At 62.3% G+C, this 20014-nt stretch overlaps 2 protein-coding genes across 6 annotated transcripts in view; one reads left to right on the forward strand and one right to left on the reverse strand.

The window, feature by feature from the left end:
- NT5DC2 (5'-nucleotidase domain containing 2) lies at positions 1 to 8581 on the forward strand. The gene is made up of 14 exons (XM_025984137.2): positions 1 to 277; positions 3948 to 4132; positions 4270 to 4344; positions 4591 to 4646; positions 4751 to 4844; positions 5029 to 5157; positions 5264 to 5324; positions 5402 to 5504; positions 5625 to 5726; positions 5912 to 5993; positions 7664 to 7750; positions 7847 to 7987; positions 8073 to 8137; positions 8218 to 8581. The coding sequence occupies exons 1-14, from the start codon at positions 46 to 48 to the stop codon at positions 8477 to 8479; spliced, it is 1674 nt and encodes a 557-aa protein (XP_025839922.2). The 5' UTR covers positions 1 to 45; the 3' UTR covers positions 8480 to 8581.
- The window catches only part of STAB1 (stabilin 1), a 26902-nt gene continuing 15337 nt past the window's right edge, over positions 8450 to 20014 (reverse strand). For 3 of the 5 annotated variants that reach the window (XM_025986612.2, XM_025986604.2, XM_072720781.1), the window contains 41 exons: positions 19850 to 19980; positions 19569 to 19680; positions 19109 to 19186; positions 18930 to 19028; positions 18719 to 18817; positions 18435 to 18566; positions 18152 to 18280; positions 17918 to 17974; positions 17602 to 17685; positions 16726 to 16921; positions 16525 to 16620; positions 16384 to 16429; positions 16220 to 16296; positions 15876 to 16001; positions 15631 to 15704; positions 15404 to 15478; positions 15051 to 15173; positions 14697 to 14744; positions 14405 to 14482; positions 14109 to 14255; positions 13573 to 13713; positions 13396 to 13455; positions 12860 to 13036; positions 12690 to 12776; positions 12447 to 12596; positions 12295 to 12351; positions 12011 to 12212; positions 11494 to 11643; positions 11306 to 11410; positions 11022 to 11129; positions 10746 to 10939; positions 10501 to 10645; positions 10287 to 10420; positions 10030 to 10195; positions 9837 to 9946; positions 9620 to 9739; positions 9384 to 9533; positions 9199 to 9303; positions 8953 to 9099; positions 8746 to 8862; positions 8450 to 8660 (listed from right to left, as the gene is read on the reverse strand). In XM_025986612.2, the coding sequence (XP_025842397.2) occupies positions 8604 to 8660; positions 8746 to 8862; positions 8953 to 9099; positions 9199 to 9303; positions 9384 to 9533; positions 9620 to 9739; positions 9837 to 9946; positions 10030 to 10195; positions 10287 to 10420; positions 10501 to 10645; positions 10746 to 10939; positions 11022 to 11129; positions 11306 to 11410; positions 11494 to 11643; positions 12011 to 12212; positions 12295 to 12351; positions 12447 to 12596; positions 12690 to 12776; positions 12860 to 13036; positions 13396 to 13455; positions 13573 to 13713; positions 14109 to 14255; positions 14405 to 14482; positions 14697 to 14744; positions 15051 to 15173; positions 15404 to 15478; positions 15631 to 15704; positions 15876 to 16001; positions 16220 to 16296; positions 16384 to 16429; positions 16525 to 16620; positions 16726 to 16921; positions 17602 to 17685; positions 17918 to 17974; positions 18152 to 18280; positions 18435 to 18566; positions 18719 to 18817; positions 18930 to 19028; positions 19109 to 19186; positions 19569 to 19680; positions 19850 to 19980 (4689 nt within the window). In that variant the 3' untranslated portion in view covers positions 8450 to 8603. The remainder of the gene's footprint in view (positions 8661 to 8745; positions 8863 to 8952; positions 9100 to 9198; positions 9304 to 9383; positions 9534 to 9619; positions 9740 to 9836; positions 9947 to 10029; positions 10196 to 10286; positions 10421 to 10500; positions 10646 to 10745; positions 10940 to 11021; positions 11130 to 11305; positions 11411 to 11493; positions 11644 to 12010; positions 12213 to 12294; positions 12352 to 12446; positions 12597 to 12689; positions 12777 to 12859; positions 13037 to 13395; positions 13456 to 13572; positions 13714 to 14108; positions 14256 to 14404; positions 14483 to 14696; positions 14745 to 15050; positions 15174 to 15403; positions 15479 to 15630; positions 15705 to 15875; positions 16002 to 16219; positions 16297 to 16383; positions 16430 to 16524; positions 16621 to 16725; positions 16922 to 17601; positions 17686 to 17917; positions 17975 to 18151; positions 18281 to 18434; positions 18567 to 18718; positions 18818 to 18929; positions 19029 to 19108; positions 19187 to 19568; positions 19681 to 19849; positions 19981 to 20014) is intronic. The other 2 variants (XM_072720780.1, XM_072720778.1) reach the window with 1 other exon arrangement.

Here is a 20014-nt window from a genome sequence, read left to right on the forward strand (position 1 = left end):
GACTGGCCGACGGGCGGCGGGCGGCGCGGGCGGCGCGCGGCGGGCATGGCGGGTGCGGGGCTGCGGGCGGCCGCTCGGCGCTGGCTGCCGTGCAGGGGCCACGGCGGGCCGCGAGCCGCCTCGTCCTCGCCCTCCTGCCCTGGCTGCGGCCCCCCGGGGCCCGGCGCCCACTGCCCGGGCGCCCCGCGCTCCGCGCCCGCCCCGACGCCCGCCGGCGGCGCCGAACTCAGCGCGCACCTGTGGGCGCGTTACCAGGACATGAGGCGGCTGGTGCACGGTGGGTGAGCCGCGGCGGGACGGGCGCCGGGTGTCTCCGCCGGGCGGACGCAGACCCGCCGTCTCGGGCGGCCCCGCGCGCCGCTGTCGGGGAACGCGCGCTGGAGGGGCGCTCCGGGGCCCCGCGGCCCGGGCGGCTCCTCGGGGAGGCTTCTGGGGCCGCCCCGACGCCCGGAGGCAGGTGGGCAGACGGGAGGTTTGCTCCCCAGGTCCGTGGGCGGGAGCTCGGGGTGCCCGCAGCGGCCTCCGGAATGCGGAGCCCCCACCGTCCTTCCTGGCGGTCCCGCCTGCCGGGAGGCTGCGGCGGAAATGCCCCCAACCCCTTGTTCTCTTAGGGGCCCGTGGTTGGGGCGGGAGCGTCGGGGACAAAGCCGGCCGGCGGCGCTGCCCGACCCAAGCGGAGACCGACTAGACTTTGCAAGCGCCTGTAGGTTGCGACCGAGGTCCGGAGGACTCTCAGCGCAGGAGGGGAAGGTATTGGTTGGAGAAACGAGACCAAGCCGCCCCAGGGCCCTGGAGTCCACAGGGTGGCTGCATCCGGGGCCAGGACACTTAACCTCCTGTACCCTCCTCCCTAGCACTCTCTCCCGCTGCAGAATGGGCTGATGAAGCCTGAGGGCCCTCCCCAGAGAGGTCCTGCTGTGCTGGGATGCCCTGATGAGGCCAGAGAGCTGAGGGTGCTCAGCACTTGGCCCGGATCTCCTGAGGCTCTGCCTCTGCAGCAGACAGATACGTTTGGGCTTGACCATAGCTTCACTGACCCGCCAGGTGGTACTCAGCAGGCCTCACTCTCTCAGACCTTCAGTGTCCACAGGGTAAAACAAACCCTGGGGCCACTGTCCAGGATTGTGGTGATGACTCAGAAGGAACCAGGCCAAGAAAGGGTAGGGACCTTCCAGAGGAGCCCCCAAGGGTGGTGCTGCTTTCATTGTCTGGTAAGACAAAGTGGCCCTGCCTGGAAGATTCCAGCTGAGAGCATGGGGCGTCCACTGTAGCTGTGTGGAGAGCTGAACAGGACTCACCTGAGAAGCTCAAGGCAGAATAGTTAAGACCCTGAGGAATGAAGGTTCTGAAGCCCTTGGGCTTCTATCAGGACCCCCCCACACACACACACCACCACCACCACCACCCTGTCAGTGGAGAGGCCAGGCCTGAGAGGCTGTTTAAGAAGATACCTTTGCTCTGGGTCTGGAGAAGGCTGCCTGCCTTGTAGCTATGGGAGAGAACATAGGGAGGTCTGTTGGATTTTGTCACACCACGCTCACCCATATTTTCAGATCTTCACAGAGACACCCTTGCTTCTCTTGATGTGAAAGTGGCAAGGTCATTTCTAGGATGCCATGGTGAGCGTCGGGATGAGCCAGCCTTGCACCCAAGTCCTGACTCACCTCTCTTGACTGGGCTTTTTGGGGGAGATTCTGGGCACTGAGATATGCCCTGGGCTAATGCCTGTGGGCAAAACTATGCCAGGCTTAGTGCCTCCCTACCAGTGTAGGGACACTGGAGGGCTGGGCTAAGGTGGGGGAGAGTGATTAAGGCAGGTGGAGTGACCTCGATTTGAACCTCAACTACGTTGCCTACTGCTGGATGGTTTAAGTTTAAAGCAAGTGACTTCACCTCCCTGAGCCCGTTTCTTCCTCTGGATGATGGATGAATAAGTGTGACCACCTCACAGGATTAGGGTGAGGCTTGTACATGATGAGCCTCTAAGGCACCCAGCAAGTGCACACAGCAGCAGCTGGGAGGATGGCACCCACAGTGAGTCTTACAGCTGCTGTGGGGAAGAGTCAGCCCTGGAGCCTGGGGCAGGAGTGGGGCAGGCGGAGAAAAGCAAAAGAGGGCACAGTGAGCCCAGTGAGGGGGTACATCCAGTTCACCCAATCCCACGCACCACCACAGCCCTGTGGCCCCCAGAGTCCAGAAATCCTGTCAGGAGGGCAGACACTATGGGCTGCTTCCCCATCCTGCTTTGTTCCTCAGAGGAACATCCTCAAGGACAGAGGTGAAAGCCTGGGCTTGGCCAGCACCCTGCCAGCAAGGGGCCGCACTGCCACAGGGATCCCACCCCTCCTGGCCGTCTATTGGTGGTGTACCAAGAGTCACTGTTGGTGCCCAGGAACTCAGGCTCCTGCAGAGGGCAAGGCCCAGGGCCCTAGTGACACCAGAGGGGCATCTCAGAAGCAGCTCCCTAGAGAGCTGAGGTCAGCTGCGTCTCATGTGCATCCCAAGTGAGGAGTTTTCTGTCTGCACCCACAAGTCTGTCAAACAGCTGCTCTGTGCCAGGCTTGTGTTGGCCTGCGGCCCCTAAAGGAACCAGCTACACTTGTTCCCCCACCCACACCCTACCCTTGGCTCCAAAGGGAAGGGGGTAGGGGTGGAGCCTGTGTTCCGAAGGGGCCTCCAAGGCAAAGCTTGGAGCATGGGAGCTCATAAGTGTCTGCTTTTGAGCACAGGCAGCTGCCAGGCATGCTGCATGGCCCAGAGCTTCTGCTTCAAGAGCATGCCTGGTTGTGGCTGAGACAGGAATTCCTTGGAGGCTTGGGCTGTTTGTATGGGCCTCCACCACAGGTTAGAGGTCTCAGGAATGGGGCCACCTGGAGCTACTGCAAGGCGGTGCCCTGTGCGCCTAGTCCTGCCTGTCCCCCCTCCAGTAGCCCCTACTCCTTGAGTGATGCAGGGGAATCCGTGACAGGGAGGTGACAGGCTCCAGAGGTGCATCGCTCATCGAATCCTACTTTGCTGCAGAGTGGAAATGCCACACACAGCACGTTCCGTATGACCCTCTCAGTAATTCTGTAAGTAGGCACAGTTTTGATTCCCCCTTTAAAGATAGGGAATCTGAGGCCCAAGAGGTGAGGTGACTTTACTGAGGTCACAACTGTGAGAGGGAGGGCTTGGCCTGGTCTGTCTGACCTCAAAGCCCATGTCCTTTCTCCATCCACCTCCCCTACTGTACAGATGGAGAAACTGAGGCAGGTGAGCCCTTATCCTCCCCTGCTTCCCTAAGACTCTTAAGAGCCTATTCTTCATAGTTCCTCACTCAACCTCAGTAGCAGCCAGGTGCCTGAGGTGGCTGTGACCACATCCCCAGGGGGGAGCAGCCTGGTTACTGGCCCACAACCCAACATCACACGTCCTGCCTGTCGTAATTAGCAATGTTCCCTGGCTAGAAGCAGCAAATGTCATTATGTAGACTGGCGGGCAGCTGAAATCCGATTAGAGGGGCCACAGGCTGTGGCAGGTGCTCAGAGCTGGGAGTCCAAGTGACAGGAGCTACCCAGTACCCCCCACTCCTGTCACGTTCCCCAGCCCAGGCTGCAGGCAAGATGGAAAGGGGCTGAGCCTGGCCATGGCTCCGATGGGGTGATGGGAGCCTGGAGGAAAGATTGACTCAGTGCACCTGCTGGGCTGTGAGCAGTGGTGTAACCCAAGACCCACCGTTAGAAGCTCCAGCAGGGGTGTTGGCCCAGTGCCATCTCTGCCTTACCCCAACCATGTGAGCCCAGGCAAATGAACTCTCTGATCCTCAGTTTGACCATATGCAGCCTTGGGCTCAGATGACGCTGGTAGTTTCATGAGGCCCCCAGACCTGTGCACCTAGAAAGTGCTCGGTAATCATTTGTTGCTGCTGTGCTCATCCTCCTCATCGTACCTGCATCTCCTCCCTCCAGACCTCCTGCCCCCCGAGGTCTGCAGTCTCCTGAACCCAGCAGCCATCTATGCCAACAATGAGATAAGCCTGCGTGATGTGGAAGTCTATGGCTTTGACTATGACTACACGCTGGCCCAGTATGCAGACGCGCTGCACCCCGAGATCTTCAGTGCTGCCCGTGACATCCTGATTGAGCACTACAAGGTGAGGCTGGCTAAGCCAGTGGCCCAGGCCCTGGAGAGACTCCAGGCTGAGTCATGGGGGTCCCCTGAGGCAGCTGTTCAGCTGGAGGTGTGGTAGTGCAGCTGGCTCAGGGCTGGCCCACCCCTGTTCCCAAACAGTACCCAGAAGGGATCCGGAAGTATGACTATGACCCCAGCTTTGCCATCCGAGGCCTCCACTACGACATTCAGAAGGTGAGTGGCAAGGCCACAGATTCCAGTGACCCCCTCCTGATTGGATGTGCGTTAGCACTGCTTCCTTAGCCCTCCCTCTCTAAAGGGGGCTATCCACTTGGCCTCAAAGCTGCAGCTCCCTCTTGACAGGCACACGATCCCCTTGGTACCTTTCCACTGGGGCTTTGGCACCGGGGGCCAGAAGAGGCTGGCTCCAGGCCAACACAAACTCTGGTCTCACCGCCTGTCCTACTTTGCTGTCCCCAGAGCCTTCTGATGAAGATTGATGCCTTCCACTACGTGCAGCTGGGGACGGCCTACAGGTCAGTGCAGACTGCTCAGCCTAACACCCCCCACCCCTGCAACTATATGCTGTGGCCTCACCTCAGGAGCACTTTGGACTCATGATGTCTGCACACCCACTCAGGGGCCTCCAGCCTGTGCCTGATGAGGAGGTGATCGATTTATATGGGGGCACCCAGCATATCCCTCTGTACCAGATGAGCGGCTTCTACGGCAAGGTACTCCATATGCCACCGCCCCGGGCAGCCAGCTCAGTGATCTCTCAACACACCCCGGTGGGCCAGCCCTGACCCGCAGGCAGTGCCTCTCTACCAGTGTCCCAAGACAGATTCGGAGCCTTGGTCTCCAGGGCTAGGGGTGGTGGAGCTGGAGGGCTTGCTGAGGTGGTGGCCCCCTCTGCAGGGTCCCTCCATCAAGCAGTTCATGGACATCTTCTCGCTGCCGGAGATGGCGCTGCTGTCCTGCGTGGTAGACCACTTTCTGGGTCATGGCCTGGAGTTTGACCAAGCGCATCTCTACAAGGATGTAACGGTGAGGATGTTGGGCCTCTTGGGGTGGCAGGGAAGGTGAAGGCAGCCTCAGCAGGGCAGGCCTTCCTCCACCCCACTGCATCCTTACTGTCCTGCATTGTCCCCAGGATGCCATTCGAGATGTGCACGTGAAAGGCCTCATGTACCAGTGGATTGAACGGGATATGGGTAAGGGTAGACAGTAGCCCTGTGTGGTTTCCTGGCCAGGGGCCAGGCTGGCCCTCACAGACCCATCTCCCCATTAGAGAAGTACATCCTGAGAGGGGACGAGACGTTTGCTGTCCTGAGCCGCCTGGTGGCACATGGGAAACAGCTGTTCCTCATCACCAACAGCCCTTTCAGCTTTGTGTGAGCTGCCTGTGGTGGGGAAGGAGGGCCCTGAGGGGAGAGGGGAGCAGGTGGCGCCCGGGGAGGGGCCTCCCTCAGTCCACCTGCTGCCTGTTCCACCTCTGCCCCCCCTCTGCCCAGGGACAAGGGGATGAGGCACATGGTGGGTCCCGACTGGCGTCAGCTCTTTGACGTGGTCATCGTCCAGGCTGACAAACCCAGCTTCTTCACTGACCGACGCAAGTATGGGCCTAGCAGGGGTGATGGGGCCAGGGTGTGGGGACTGGCCTTTCCTCAGCACCCTGAGTGCTTGGGGTAGGGACACCCCCTTGTCGGCAAGTGGCCTTTGCAGAGTGGGGAAAGGTGCCTATCCCCAGTCTTGCCCCAGACTGGAAATCAAGCCCTTTCCTGCCCCCTCCCTGCGCCAGGCCTTTCAGAAAACTCGATGAGAAGGGCTCCCTGCACTGGGACCGCATCACCCGCCTGGAGAAGGGCAAAATCTACCGGCAGGTGAGTGCCATCTAGGTGGCCTGACCACAGCCCCAGCTGCAGAGGACTGGCAGCACAACCCTGCCCTGCCCCCACACATCTGCTGTGGCTCTGCCCCCCGCTCCTCCCACACCGTGTCCAGAGGTGCAGGCTGCTCAGGCTGCCGGGTTTGAATTCTAGGTTTACTACTCAATAGCAGAGGGAGTCTGGCTGGCCCACTTGGCCTCTCTGTGCCTTGCTTTTCTATAAAAGAGGTAAAATATATTTTTTTTAAAAAAAGTATTCTTCTTGAATTGTGGTATAAAGCCCTTAAATTAGGCATTTACTGAATACCCCATAAATGATAAATGGTGCTGTTACTTGGGGCTTACCACTGCTGCAGCCAGACCAGCTGGTGGGGTGAGGGAGACCCCTTTTCCTAACTGGTGTCTAGGAAGATGAGAAGGGGGCCTAGTGCTAGGGTGTGGGTGGCGATTAAGGAACAGGATTAAGGTGTTTGGCCCTGGATGGAATGCGGAAATCCTGGCTGAGCTGGTCCCCTTTGAGGGTGGCAGTTCCAGGGGCTGGGGGAGGGAGGCTGTCAGCAGTTGGGTCAGGGGAACTGAGGCCTGGACTGCATGCGGTACACACAACCCGGTGGCACCCAACTCTCCATGGCCCCTTGGGCGCAGGCTCTTTCCCTGGGCTCTGAGGGTGATGCCCTCTTTTGTCTTGGCTTCTTAGCCAAGCCTGAGGAGGGTCATGCACCTTTGTGGGGAACAGGACTTTTTCTCCTTTGCGACTTGCAGCCTTTTCTTTATATTTGATGATCTGAAGTTTTGTTGTGTGCATGTGCTGGATCCTGCTTGCTTCTCGTCTTTGTGCCACCCCCACCCCCGTCTCCTCGTGCAGGAACCCCGGGTTCTGTCTTGCCTGACGCGGCACCTTGTACCTCGAGATTCTTAGTTCAGGGCCCATCTCGGCCCCACCACCCACTCATACTTGGCTCTGCAGCCTCCCGCCTTGAGCTTAATTCAATAATTAAGTCTTGCGACCACCTATGTCCACCAAGGCTTGTTTTTCCTGGCCTCTTACAGTCACAGGCTGCTGTAGTGACTCCTTTGTGCCAAATATGAATTCTTCTAATTTCTGAGGTGTGGGCCCCTGCCCCAATAGCTGTTGGACTTCCCGCTCTGGGCCCCCTGCCCCATTTTCTGCTCTCCCGAGAGCTTCCTCTATTGTGTTTGAGCCTGACTGCTTTCATCTTTTCTCTGGCTTTGGAGCAGGGGGGGCAGATGGCTTCACAGTGAGATCTGCTGAGTCCCTCTGGGCTCAGGCCTGGGAGGACAGGAAGGGCTTCAGGGCCATGGGCTTGCTGCTGGAGTTCATTTCCCACAGCATGGGGTCCCTGGGGCGGGCGTGAGGCCACAGAGAGGGGAGGCCCTGGAGGCACAGGGCACCATGCCAGGCCTCCAGGAGACCTTCCTGTTGGGGGGCAGACCCCCTTCCTGCCTGAGAGAGGGAGGAGGAGACAAGGGCCAGAGCCAGAGGACAGTGAGGCCACGGGAAAGGGCAGCCAGGCGTCCAGCTGGAGGGGCCTCACTGTCCCTGGGGATTTGGGAGGGGCAGTGGAGAACAAGGCGTGATTCTGGCAGCCCCCTGGGAGCCCCTTGGTACACTATGCTCAGCAGTACCCCCCCAACTCTCCCCAGGGAAACCTGTATGACTTCCTGCGCCTGACAGAATGGCGGGGACCCCGCGTGCTCTACTTCGGAGACCACCTGTACAGTGACCTGGCGGTGAGGGGGCAAGGCGGGGCTCAGTGGGGAGAGAGGGACGGAGGGAGCCCTGCTCGCTGATGCTAAACCCTATCCTCCGCCCTACCCACCCTACAGGACCTCATGCTGCGGCATGGCTGGCGAACGGGTGCCATCATCCCGGAGCTGGAGCGCGAGATCCGCATCATCAACACGGAGCAGTATATGCACTCTCTGACGTGGCAGCAGGCGCTCACCGGGCTGCTGGAGCGCATGCAGGTGGGGGGTAGGGAGGCAGGGGCGGGTTGGGGTCAGAGCTGCTGCCTGGGCGACACACACCCAGCACCCTCCTCATCTCCCCCAGACGTACCAGGATGCCGAGTCGCGGCAGGTGCTGGCTGCCTGGATGAAGGAGCGCCAGGAGCTGAGGTGGGTGGGGGGGAGGGAAGGGGAGCTGAGGGGCCCTGCTGTCCCTATGCCCCCTCGAGCACCTCATGTCTGCTTCACAGGTGCATCACCAAGGCGCTGTTCAACGCTCAGTTTGGGAGCATCTTTCGCACCTTCCACAACCCCACTTACTTCTCACGGCGCCTTGTGCGCTTCTCTGACCTCTACATGGCCTCCCTCAGCTGTCTGCTCAACTACCGGGTAGACTTCACCTTCTACCCGCGCCGCACGCCCCTGCAGCATGAGGCACCGCTCTGGATGGACCAGCTCTGCACTGGCTGCATGAAGACGCCCTTTCTTAGCGACATGGCCCACATCCGCTGAGGGCACCTTTATTGTCCACAGCAGGTCCTAACCCCTCCTGTCCCACCCACACTGGGCTCCAGTCCAGGGCGGGCAATAAAAGTGGTCTCCCTCTTGCTCCTGCCTCTGTCTGGCTCTAGCCTTGTCACTTGACCGCGAGGATCCTCTGAGTGTCGGGGAAGTCGTCCTCTAGGAGTGAGTCCTAGGGGTGAGGAGAGGACCATTTGTGGCTGGGCTGGAACCAGGTCCTGGGTCCCCTTCCACCATCCCTCACCCCCCACACTCACATCAAAGGGCTCACAAAAGGCATCGTGGCTGCCAAAGACTGGGTTAGGGACAGAGACCAGGGTTGGGCTGGTCCCTTCCTGCCAGGGGGAGAAGTCCTCCTCAGCATCATCTTCTGCCTGAAAAGAGGTGAGTGGTGAGGGCCTTGAGCAAGATCAATGGACCCAACTACTCCCAACCTTCCCCCTCCACCCCCAAAATGGCCCTACCTGGAAGGTAGAGAAGCCAAAGCCCGTGGCCTTGCCTCGAGCACGGAGGTAGAAGGCTCCCGCCACTAGGCCAAGCAGTGCTCCAGCAGCTACCACGGCTCCCACGCCTGCCATCACAGGTGGAGCCTCCGGTGCTACCACCGCCCGCTGCAAACAAGTAGAGCGTCAAGGCCATGTGGGGCAGGGCTGTCCCCTCACCCCATGTTCTGCTTCTTGTCCTCCTCGCCCCATCCCCCACCAACTCACAGGCTGCAGGGGTGCCAAGAGTGGCCTGGCCAGAGCATGGATGATGCCATTGAATGCCATGATGTCCCACACGACGACATGGCTGACCACAACTGCCCCTGGGGCCTGTAGGGAGACCCAGGGTCAGGCCAAGTGGGTGAGTGATGGCTGGGGGCCAGCGGGGGAGGTGCAGTAGCCAAACTTACCACGGGGGCCCAGGAACTGTTGTCAGGGCCTACAGCACTAAAGACGAGGCTGAGGCCTGAGTGGGCAAGGAGCACAGTATCCTGGCTGGCATTAGTGCTCAGGAATGTGGTGTTGGAGGCATGCAGCTCCAGGTCCGGGCCACTCAGTGTCTGTGGGCAAAGCAAGGCCTATTGGTCCAGGGTAGCCAGAGGCATCAGCGATGGGCTTGGATCTGCTTGCAGCCCCTGCTAGTTACCATGTTGTCGAGGAAGCCTTCGTTGACAGGAACGAAGAGTGTCTTGTAGGTGAGCTCATCGTCCAGAAAGTCCAGGAAGTCAAGGCCCCGAGGGGTGGCATTGGCGTAGCCCAGCAGCATCTGGGTCAGGGGGTTGGAGATAGGACCGTGAGCAGGCTCCCTCCCCAGGGACCTCAGCTACCCACACCCTCAGCCCTAAGGCTGGGCCCCTGCAGACCCCATAGAAGGTGGAGAAGTTGGCTGTGGCCGCCAGGACATCCAGGAGCTTCCCGTTGCACATGCTTGTCCCGTCACCCACAAAACCATGGCGGCACCGGCAGGCCACATCTGCAGGAAAGATAGATCAGTGGGCAGGGGCCGAGCCAGGGCGTTGGCCGGGGGCTGGGGGCGGGGGCGGGGGGCGGCTGCACCTTGCTCGCGGTAGCAATAGGCGTCCCAGCACTCCGAGCGGTTCTTCCGGATGCCCAGGCTGACGACGCCTACCTGACCACCACCACAGTCTGCCGCAGGGAAGACGACCGGGTGGGCAGCTGAGCCATTGGCCAGCCAGCCCAGGAAGCACAGGTGGAAGCCCAGCTGCAGGGGCAGGCAGGGAAGACACTGAGACCAAAGCCCCAACTCGAGGGGCCCCCATAGACTTGGCTCTATATCCCTGGGCCCCACACACCTTTTGGGCAGCCGAGAGCTGAGGAAGAGAAGCAAGAACAGCTCCCTGGGCCACACATGCCGCCTCGGCCTCCGAGAAGTTCAGGCCATAACGACCACCGGGGGCCTGGAGGTGGAAGACACCGGCCTGCTTCTCTGCAGAAGGGAGGGACGCGTGGTCAGCCCCGCGGCACGGAGGCAAAGCAGGGACAGTGGGAGCGGGCAGGGAAGCCCACCCTGGAAGTGGAGGTCAGTGCACACAGCATCCACGTGACAGGGTGGTGGTTGGCCCAGGCAGCGGTCCACAGGCGGCTCCGGCTCTTCCATGCACTGCAGTCCGTCACCCACGTAGCCGGCATGGCACACACAGCGCCGCGTGTTCTGGGGCAGGAGAGCAGATGGGTGCTCTTCAGGGACCCAGGGCCGGGGTGGGCGCTCTGTGGACCTCCCCACCCTGCTGCTGGGCTCCCCCGCTGCTCACAGGGCCAGTGCTCAAGCAGTCCGCGTGCTCACTGCAGCCCCCTCGGCGGCCGTCGGCACAGGGGTCACGGGCCCGACAGCTCCAGCCGTCGCCCTCGTAGTCAGGCAGGCAGGTGCAGGTGACCACGGTGCCTACTTGGCTGCAGCTGGCGTGCTGGCTGCAGCCGCCGTGCCAGTACCGGCACAGGTCCACCACTGGGGGCAGGAGAGGGTGGCAGGCCTAGGTGACAGGTAGGGGCCGGGGGCCTCCCACCTCACATTGCACACCCCTGCTCACCTGTGCATGTGCGACCGTCCCCTTCATAGCCCAGACCGCACTCGCAGCTGTTGTCTGCGCGGCACCTGGCCTGGGGTGCGCAGGGCGGGGCACACACGGGCTGCAGCTCTGCCCCCCCCCAGGGCCCACCACACACATCCCGGTTAGGAGCTGCCCTCCCAGATGCCCCCTGCCCCCTTCCCGTAGCCCCCCTCAGTGCCTCCGCCTGAGCATGCAGTTGGGGCAGGCACCAGGGTCCGCCAGCAGATAAAAGCACTCGGGGTGGGCACCGACACAGCACTCACTCAGCTGCACCTCACAGCTCGGCCCGGTCCAGCCCTCATCACAGAAGCAGGAGCCGGAGCCCCCAAGGCCCTCATCACAGCGGCCATGGGAGGTGCAGTGGCAGGCTGGAGAGAGGGACAGGCCGGAGGTTGGGGTCAGTGTGGCGGACCCCAGGGCTCAGAGGGCAGGGTAGGACAGGACAACCCACCTTGGCACTGGGGCCCAAAGGCACCCGAAGCACAGAGTTCACATGCTGTCCCTGTAAACCTTGAGTGGCACTGACACTGCCCACTGCCACTCATGCCATCCATGCACACACCATGGCCACTGCAGGGGATGCTGGCACCACCAGGGCAAGCTAGGGTGGGTAAGAGAAGGGAGGTGGGGCCCGGGCTCTCCTCAGGACGCCTACCACATGCATCCCCAGCCCGGCCATACTGTCCATCCTGCACCTGGGGCAGCCAAGCCTCTTCCAGAAGCTGCAGCTCACTCAAGTCCCCATTGCTGCTGAGCATCCCACAGATGCCCCGACCAGCACCCCTAGTAGGCTCTGCACCATTTATTTCCACACCCACCCTGCCTCTCAGAGCATTCTCACCCAGTAAAATCCGCTCAGCACCCAGAACTGTCTTCGCCCTACCACCCCAACACATTTTCTCAGGAGCAGAAGCCAGAGCTGCGCCAAAAGGGCCGGTCAGCAGCACCTGCCACCTCAGGACACTCACCTCGGCACTCACTGCCATAGTGACCAGGGCAGCAGCTGGGCTTCCAGGTAGTGGTGACGCAGTTGCGGTGACAGCCCCTGCTCAGGCCTTGGGGCTGGCCCCAGAGGCTGGACCGGGCCCAAATGCTGCGCAGTGCCAAAGAGTGCAGTGGAGGGGACGTCCAGAACTTTGAGTAGTATCGCCAGCAGGCCTCGGGGCTGCCCTGAGCCAAGGGGAGTCAAATAGCCTGAGTTTAGTGGTCCTTGGGCCATGCCTGAACCCCCACCCAGCTCCCAGGCCCTTACCTGCTCCTGTGAGCCCTCAGGACAAGGTGGCTCCAGCCCGCAAATGCTGCAGAACTTCTGGAAGGAATGGGAGCCAACACGGCAAGATCAGATAGATGGACAGGCCAGCGAGGGTCCCTGCCTGTCTACCTGTGACCCATGGCCTCCCTCACCAGCCGCAGCGGCCGAGTCTCAAAGCGGTCACAGCGAGCACCAAGGCCAGGTGGCTCCAGCAGCTGATCGATGCCATAGGCCACACCACCCTCAAAGAGCAGGTGCCGCTGCACGATGTGGGCATCCTCCTCACCCACTGTGAGCTCACCCTGCAGGCAGAGGAGAGCACAGGGGTCACAGGTATGCCGCAGCCCCCAACGGCCAGAGCCCCTGACTCCTGCTTCCCTCCTTCCTGGACTCACCGGCCGGGCACGGCTGCAGGAAAAGGAGATGGGGGTCCCGTGCATCGTGCGGAGTGGGCCCAGGTTGGGCAGGTCAGATGCCAAGGCCTGAGCAGATGGAGCTATGGTTGGAGCCAGGCAGACAGGCTGGGTGGCAGGAGGTGGGGACCACGGACTGGGGGTACACCCACCTCAATGTTGCGAATCACATGGCCCCGCAGAATGGCTGCCAGCTTGTCCCGGTGATCCTCATGGTACAGCCAGTCCTGGCGGTCAGGCGGCAGGGCTTGCAGGGCAGCGTCTGTGGGCCACAGCATGGTGAGGGGCCTATGGGACGCATCCTGAAGCAGGGGCAAGAGTCCAGCCATCTGGCAAGGAGAAGCAAGCGCAGGAGTCAGGCTGGTGGGCAGACATAAGGGCTGGAACACAGAGACCAGGAAGGGGCTCCGACAGCCACGTGGCCTTCTCGCCAGCCACATTCTTCTGTAGCCATCCCAGGCAGATGCACACGGGACCTACATGCAGGGGTCAACTTGCACACACCTCGCCCGCTTTCAGGTATGTGGGCACACATATGCACACCCTTGTGCTCACACTGGGAGGCTCGCTTACACAGCCTATGTGCACACTAAAATACAGGTGAGTGTCCAGACACAGTCACTCGCACAGGGACAGTCACCTGCATACATAGCCACGGACACAACGCCCACACACACGGGAACAGTACCTTCACCAGGCCGCTGAAGATCTTGTAACCGAAGCTCTCAGCGGCCACGGTGACGTTTTTCTGTGGAAAGGCACTGGTGAGCCTTGAGGTCAGGCAAGGAGGGAGCATGGGAGGCCCCTCCGTGCCCCCCTGCAGCCTGTCTTGCAAGCTCCCAGGCCTGGGCCGCTCCCCTCATACCCGCACGACAGGGGCAGCGTCTGGCTCCCAGTGTAGCACGTCAGGAGGCAGCAGGACTTGGTCGATGAAGTGCAGGACGCCGTTCACCGCCTCGTGGTCACTGCTCACCACCCGCGCGAAGTCATTGAGGTAGACACTGCCCTGGAGGCGGGAGGAAGGGAGCCCATCGGTGGGGGGGTCAGAGGCTGAGTGGTTGGGGCCTGAGGTGGGGGCGGGACCTGCTTCCGGGAGTCTCCAGCGGCAGGTGGGCAGGGCCAAGCCAATGGGGAAACCGTGTGTGGCTGGTGGGGGTGGGGGTGGGGGGCCAGGCAGGGGCTCAGGGCCAGGCTCAGAAGTCCAGGGCCCAGGGACAGACCCTCGGTGGTGGGCATGGTCCGGATCCAGATTTGTCCATCTCCCTCTCACTTAAAGCCCACCCGGCCCCGGGGAGGTGAGAGGGTCCTAAATGTGCTGGGAGAGGGCACAGGTGCGTAGGGGCAGGGCTTGAAAGTGGCTGAGTTCCGGGTCTGTGGGGTGGGCAGGCGGCCTGGGCCCACCTCCCTCTCGTGGATGCGCAGCGGGTGCCCCGACAGCGTGGTGACATAGCCCTCCTCCAGCAGCTCCTGGACGCTCAGCTGCCTGCAGCCCACCACGTGGTAGCGGAACACGAGCTGGTGATGGGCGCGAATCCTGGCCAGCTCATCCTGGAGTGGGAGTCGTGAGGGTAGAGTGAGGCCCCCTGACTGCTACCTCTGCCCCCAGCACACCCACCCCTGCCCCACCTGCCCCAGAGGGCCCATCCCTTCCCAGCCTTGCTGGGGGTGGGGGTCGGGGTGGGGGAGGGGTGCATTACCTGGGACAGGTTGGTCATTAGATCTGCACGAGGCACAAAAACTGTGAAAGGCCCATCACCCTTGAGCTCCTTGTATTCCTGGAGGGAGGGAGTAACAGCTTGAGTGGAAAGGGGCAATTTGCAACCCACTTGCTGCTTCCAAGGATCTTCTAGGAAAGACTTGGGCTCTGAGAGACCAGAACAGCCAACCCCCTGACCAAATGAGAAGGTGGAGGCCCAGAGACAGGTGGGACCTCCAGTTCAGAGAGGCCCCGGGCCGGGCTGAAGAACCGGAAGCCAGCTGGTCACTTACCAGGAGGTGGAGGCTGAAGAATGAGGCATGCCTGTCCCGAAGGAGCTCCTGGGGGGGGCGAGGATCAGCTCAGATTTTGGGTGGCCCCCATTCAGGGCCTGGTGCCTGTCCCAGCACCTGCAGCCCAAGGTCTGGCCAAGGCAGAGATGAGGAAAGGAAAGCCGGGGGTCTGAGCTGGGTTCAGGATTAGCTTCATGGATCATAGCTGGGTCAGGCCCAGGTGGAGTCAGGGGGTCAGGGTCATGGTCAAGGCCAGGATCAGGACCAAATCTGGAGTCTTAACCAATATCCTGGGTCAGGCCCATGGGGGTCATCACCAAGGCTGGGTCAGGGGTCCAACTTGGGCATCATTACCAGGCCGACACGGGCACGGCAGGTGAAGCCATCACCCACGGTGTGGGCCGCATCACAGGTGCACGTCCTCTGGCCATCCCCTGTGCTTTTGCACACAGCATAGGGACTGCAGCCTCCATTATTCTGAGGCAGGGATAGGAGACAGAGACATCAGTGGTTCCCAGACTCCTCTGGGTTAGGGGCCACAAAGACCCTTGTCCAGCCCCCAAAGCCCCGTTTGCTCCTGAACAGTGAGATTTGAGCTTGTGGGGGGTGGGGGTGGCTCACCCTTCAGAGACTGTAATGGGGCAGGGAGATCTGGCTCCCATCTAAGTCCCTTTCCCCTGTGAAATGAGGCAGGGCTGGGGTCTGACCTGGGAGCAAGGGTTCAGGAGTTCACAGGTCCGGATGCCATCCCCACTGTAACCCTCACGGCAGCTGCAGGAGACCTGTCCCAAATTCTGATCAGTGCAGCTGCTGGGACCCAAGACCAGGCCAGCGCCCTGGACAGAAGAAGCTCCTCCTCCCCTGCCTGGTCTGAGGGCACCCCCCACCCATGAAGGAGTGGCACAGCCCCAGTGTCCACCTCTGTTGTGCTGACCTGCTGGGGGCCTGTGGAGATACAGTCGGCGTGCATGTGGCAGCCCCCATGGTGGATGAGACAGTTGTTGACTTCTGCGGGGAGAGACGCTGGTGTGAGAGGTGTCCCTTCCGTTCATCTGTGCGTTCAGGTGTCACCACCACGCTGTCAGGGTCCCTGTGAGCCCCTCAGCCTCTCCTAGTCTTACAACACTGAAGCCAGACCCCTGGCCCCACGTACATGCAAAGTGGGGACCCCAGCCTTACCCTGGCATAGCTCCCCGTCTCCTGTGTAGCCATCCTGGCAGGTGCATGTCCGCTGCCCTGGTGCCACCTTGGTGCAGTTGGCATGGGGGGAGCAGCCCCCATGGTCATGAGCACAAGGGTCCACCTCTAGGGGTAGATGATCCCAGAGAGCTGTGAGGAGCAGGCCCAGCAACGGCATGGGGGCAGGGGAGGAGGGCATGGGAGAACGGAAAGGGTCGGAGGGAAGGGTAAGACCTGAGATGGGACTGGGATAGAAACTAGACCCAGAAGGCCTGGGGAGGGCTCTGCAGGGAAAGTCCCTGAAAATCTCAGAGTGGGCGCCACGAGCACCAGGATGACCTGACCTGAGCAGTTGATGCCGTTGCCCGAGTACCCCGCGGCACACACGCAGGCCGGGGCCGCAGCCGAGTCCTGTACGCAGCTGAGAGGGAGGGCGGTGCAGGTGAGCCTGGGAGCCTGACCTGGGCCCCACCCGCTGGCCTCCCTGCCCCAGGTGGAGCTCACTCACTTGGCATTGGGGTCACACTTCATCGGGCACTGAGGGGCAGTGATGTCTGGGAGAGGAGGGTGTAGAAGATGGTTCCGGTCATTTGGACCCAGGAGCCACCTCCCCAGGAGTCCCCCACCTCTCCCCCTTGAGGCTACTCACTCTGGTCACAGCGGGGGCCCTGCCAGCCCACGTTACAGACACAGCTGCCATCCCCCTGCAGCCCCTCCTGGCACAGCCCGTGGGCACAGTCACAGACTGGGAGCGGGACAGGAAGGACAGGGTTTGCCCAGAGCCTCCAGCCTGCTCCGGCGGGGCTGTCCCCACACCCGCTGTCCTCGGCCACCCCCACCCAGGGCTCACCTCCGGCACAGGTAGGCCCATAGCGGCCCAGCTCGCACATCTCACAGGCCGTTCCGTGGAAACCCTCGTGGCAGCGGCACTCCCCACTGCCCAGGAGCCGGTCCTGGCACTGCCCGTGGCCCGAGCACACACCCCCCTGACCCCCCGGGCATGGCTCACACAGTGTGCCGAAGAAGCCGGGGCAGCAGTCGGGCACCTGTGGGGAGGCGATGGAGGGAGGCCCGGCAAGGGCCAGATGTAGGGAGGAGGGAGACGGAGGGGATTCGGAGGGCGGGAGGCGTGGGGGACAGGCCACAGAGCCAGAGAATGAAGCGAGCAGGAGCCAGGGAAACCGGGGGCTACCTTCTACAATCCACCCCGCTCGCCGCCCCCCTGCCTCATGGCAGGGTGAGGAAACAGAGCCTCAGGCTGGGGGACTGCCCCTGGGGCCTGCCTGATGGAGTCCAGGCTGAGCCCCTTCTCCTTCTCCTCTCCCCGGGGGTGTGGCCAGGGGGACAGAGACGGGCCCCATTGACCTCAGACCTGTCCCTCTGGGCCCTTGCTCTGCCTGCCTCACCCTAGTGAGGCACCCCAGGCCTGAGTCTGCTCTTGAAATCTAGTCCAGGTTCCTACCCTGGGCCTGCACTCCCACCCACCCCCTTGCTTTTTTTTTTTTTTTTTTTTTTTTTTTAATTCATGAGAGACACAGAGAGAGGCAGAGACACAGGCAGAGGGAGAAGCAGGCTCCATGCAGGGAGCCCGACGTGGGACTCGATCCCGGGTCTCCAGGATCACGCCCTGGGCTGAAGGCGGCGCTAAACCGCTGAGCCACCCGGGCTGCCCCACCACCTCCCCCTTTCTGGTCAGACTCAGGGGTGGGGGTGCTGCAAGGCAAACCTGGATCTTCTTGGCACATGTATAAGAGCAGCCCCGGGAGAAGGAGTAGCCGGATCTGTAGATACAGCTCTTCTTGGGGGTGTTCTGGAAAAGGGGACAGACCAGAGGGCTCAGTCTGCAGCTTGTGCAGGAGCAGGGCGAAGAACGGGGAAACAGGCAGATGACAGGTGGGTGTGACAGGTGAGCAGGACAGCAGGCCAGGGAGGGATGGAGACAGGCCAGCCTGGGCCCCCGGCCTTCTAGCAGGGAGATGGGGTGACCCTGGGGGCTGAGACACCTGCAGAGCAGAGAGCCAGTGCTGAGCCCTCATCCTCACCTCCAACTGGAAGCCCTGACTGCAGCGGAATCTCCGGGAGCAGTTTACGCATTTCTCCTGGGGTGGGAGGAGGGCAGAGCGTCAGGTGCTCCTGGGGTGGGGCCCCCAAGCCCTCCTTCCTTCCACTACCACCCTGTCCAGGGCCCCCCTGCCAGCCAGGCCAGCTAGCACCTCCCAGCTCTGAACAGCCCCCTTCCCCCGCCCAGCTCTTCCCCCAGGGCCTCAGCCTCTTACCCGCAGGGACTCTGCGTGGCTGTGCAGGCAGCGGCTTGAGCCCACAGTCAGGACCCCCGACAGGCCAAACAGTGAGCGCCCAGGGGCCTCCAGCATGGGGCCTTCTAGCAGCACGTGGTTCACCTCGGGCTGAGGGGTGCAGTGGGAGGCTGAGTCCACCCCCCAACATTATACCTTCACCTTGGGGCTGCAGGCTGGCGGGGAGGGGCTCGGGAGGGGTCTCCCAGGATGGGTGGTCTCTGGAGCAGAGGCTGCAGGCTCCCAGCCCCCCAGCCCTGCAAACCTGGCCACTATGGTTGTAGAAGACGAGCCAGTGGGCAGGGCCCAGGAGTGAGTTGCGGTGTCCCCCCTTCTGCAGGGCTTCATGGGAGAGTGCCTCCCCCAGGATCACGTGGTGTCGCACGGTGTCTGCATCCTGGCAGGGGGGTGGGACCGAGAAGCTCAGGGGCTCCACTACCGAGTGCCCAGGACAGAACATTCCACCCACCGCGTCCCTTTGCCGTGGGAGGGGGGCTCACTGGGGTTTGCGCCCTCCCCGCCTCCAGCGGCCCGTCACCGTGGCCTCACCAGGCTGCTGCTGTTGCCCTGGGCCTCCAGAGAGCGGTTTGTGGGCACGAAGATGGTGTAGGCCGTGGCGGCCTCAATCTGGGACACAAGCTTGTGGTGCTAAAGGGCAAGGGGCCAGGGTCACCGATGGGCACCGTCACCCTGGGACCCGTCCCCGGAGCCAGCCCCCTCCCTCCAGGCCTCCCTCCCTCCCTTTCTCCCCCGTCCTGACCTGCAGCAGCTCCCGGAAGAGGCGGAAGGCAGGCACCAGGTCCAGCTGCTGCAGCAGCCCCTGGCCTTGCGGCACGCTCCCCCGCAGCGGCAGCAAGACCTGAAGCGGAGCACCGAGCCGGTGAGCACGCCAGCGCCCCGCGGCCTAGGCGGCGCCCCGCACACACCCCTCCGGCCTACCTGGCTGAGGACGTGTAGGACACCGTTGGTGGCGAGGAGATCAGCCACATCCACGCTGGCGTTCTGCACCCAGACCCTCTGGAAAGCAGCAAGCAGAGCTCAGCCACGGGCAGGCACAGGCGGACACTTAGGAGGTAGAGCACCAGCAGACTCTGCTGGGCACGCGGGTGGCTCCTGGTGGCCCCCAGCCTGGCCCAGACACCTTCAGAACCTACCACGGCCGTACACATCCACACCAGGGCCCTTGCACAAAAGGGGCAGGTGTATACATGCACGCACAGATAAAGACTCGACTGCTGGCCCAAAGACACTGGTCTGAGTACACCCTCTGCTGGCCCTGGGCAAGTCCAGGGGATCTCAGTTTCATCCCCGGGGGCCCTGGTCTGGGGAGCTAGTGGTCACTCAAGTGCCCTCCTGGGCCCTGCACCGTCCTCTCTTCTGCCCAGAATTCACCACGTACCCCACTGATGTTGTGAATCTCCCAGCGTGTGGTCGGGCTCAGGGTGGCCACATCCTGCCCACCCAGCTGGGCCAGCTCCTCCTCAGAGAAGGCACCCTGAAGGAAATGGGCCCTGTGGGGCGTGGAACCGGGTGAGTGTAACCAGCAGACCCTTGGGACTGGGCTCTGCCCCAAGAGGTGGACACAGCCAAGAGGAGAACCTCGGGGAGAGACAGGGTCTCTCACAGAAGTCTCTTCCCCCCCCCCCCCCCCCGCCCCAGGTCCCTGCCCTGGCTGCCCACCTGACCAGTTGTGGCAGCGCCCTTGGCTGCAGCCAGAAGGCCTGGTCCGCGGGGCTCAGCCTACGGATGGCAGACTCAGAGGGCACCAGGGCTGTGACTCGGCTGCCAGTAGGGAGAGTGAGGCCAGCACTCTGTGCTCATGGTGACAGGGGGACAGGAGGAGTG

Source organism: Vulpes vulpes, chromosome 9, assembly GCF_048418805.1.
Source record: "Vulpes vulpes isolate BD-2025 chromosome 9, VulVul3, whole genome shotgun sequence".
In the NCBI taxonomy this organism is placed as follows: domain Eukaryota; kingdom Metazoa; phylum Chordata; class Mammalia; order Carnivora; family Canidae; genus Vulpes; species Vulpes vulpes.

Bases quoted from the DNA above. Each gene is read 5' to 3' on its own strand.
- NT5DC2 (XM_025984137.2), top strand. From the start codon at position 46: ATGGCGGGTGCGGGGCTGCGGGCGGCCGCTCGGCGCTGGCTGCCGTGC. The intron at 4,845-5,028 runs GTACTCCATATG...CCCCCTCTGCAG, and splicing joins TGAGCGGCTTCTACGGCAAG to GGTCCCTCCATCAAGCAGTT. The intron at 5,505-5,624 runs GTGAGCTGCCTG...CCCTCTGCCCAG, and splicing joins AACAGCCCTTTCAGCTTTGT to GGACAAGGGGATGAGGCACA.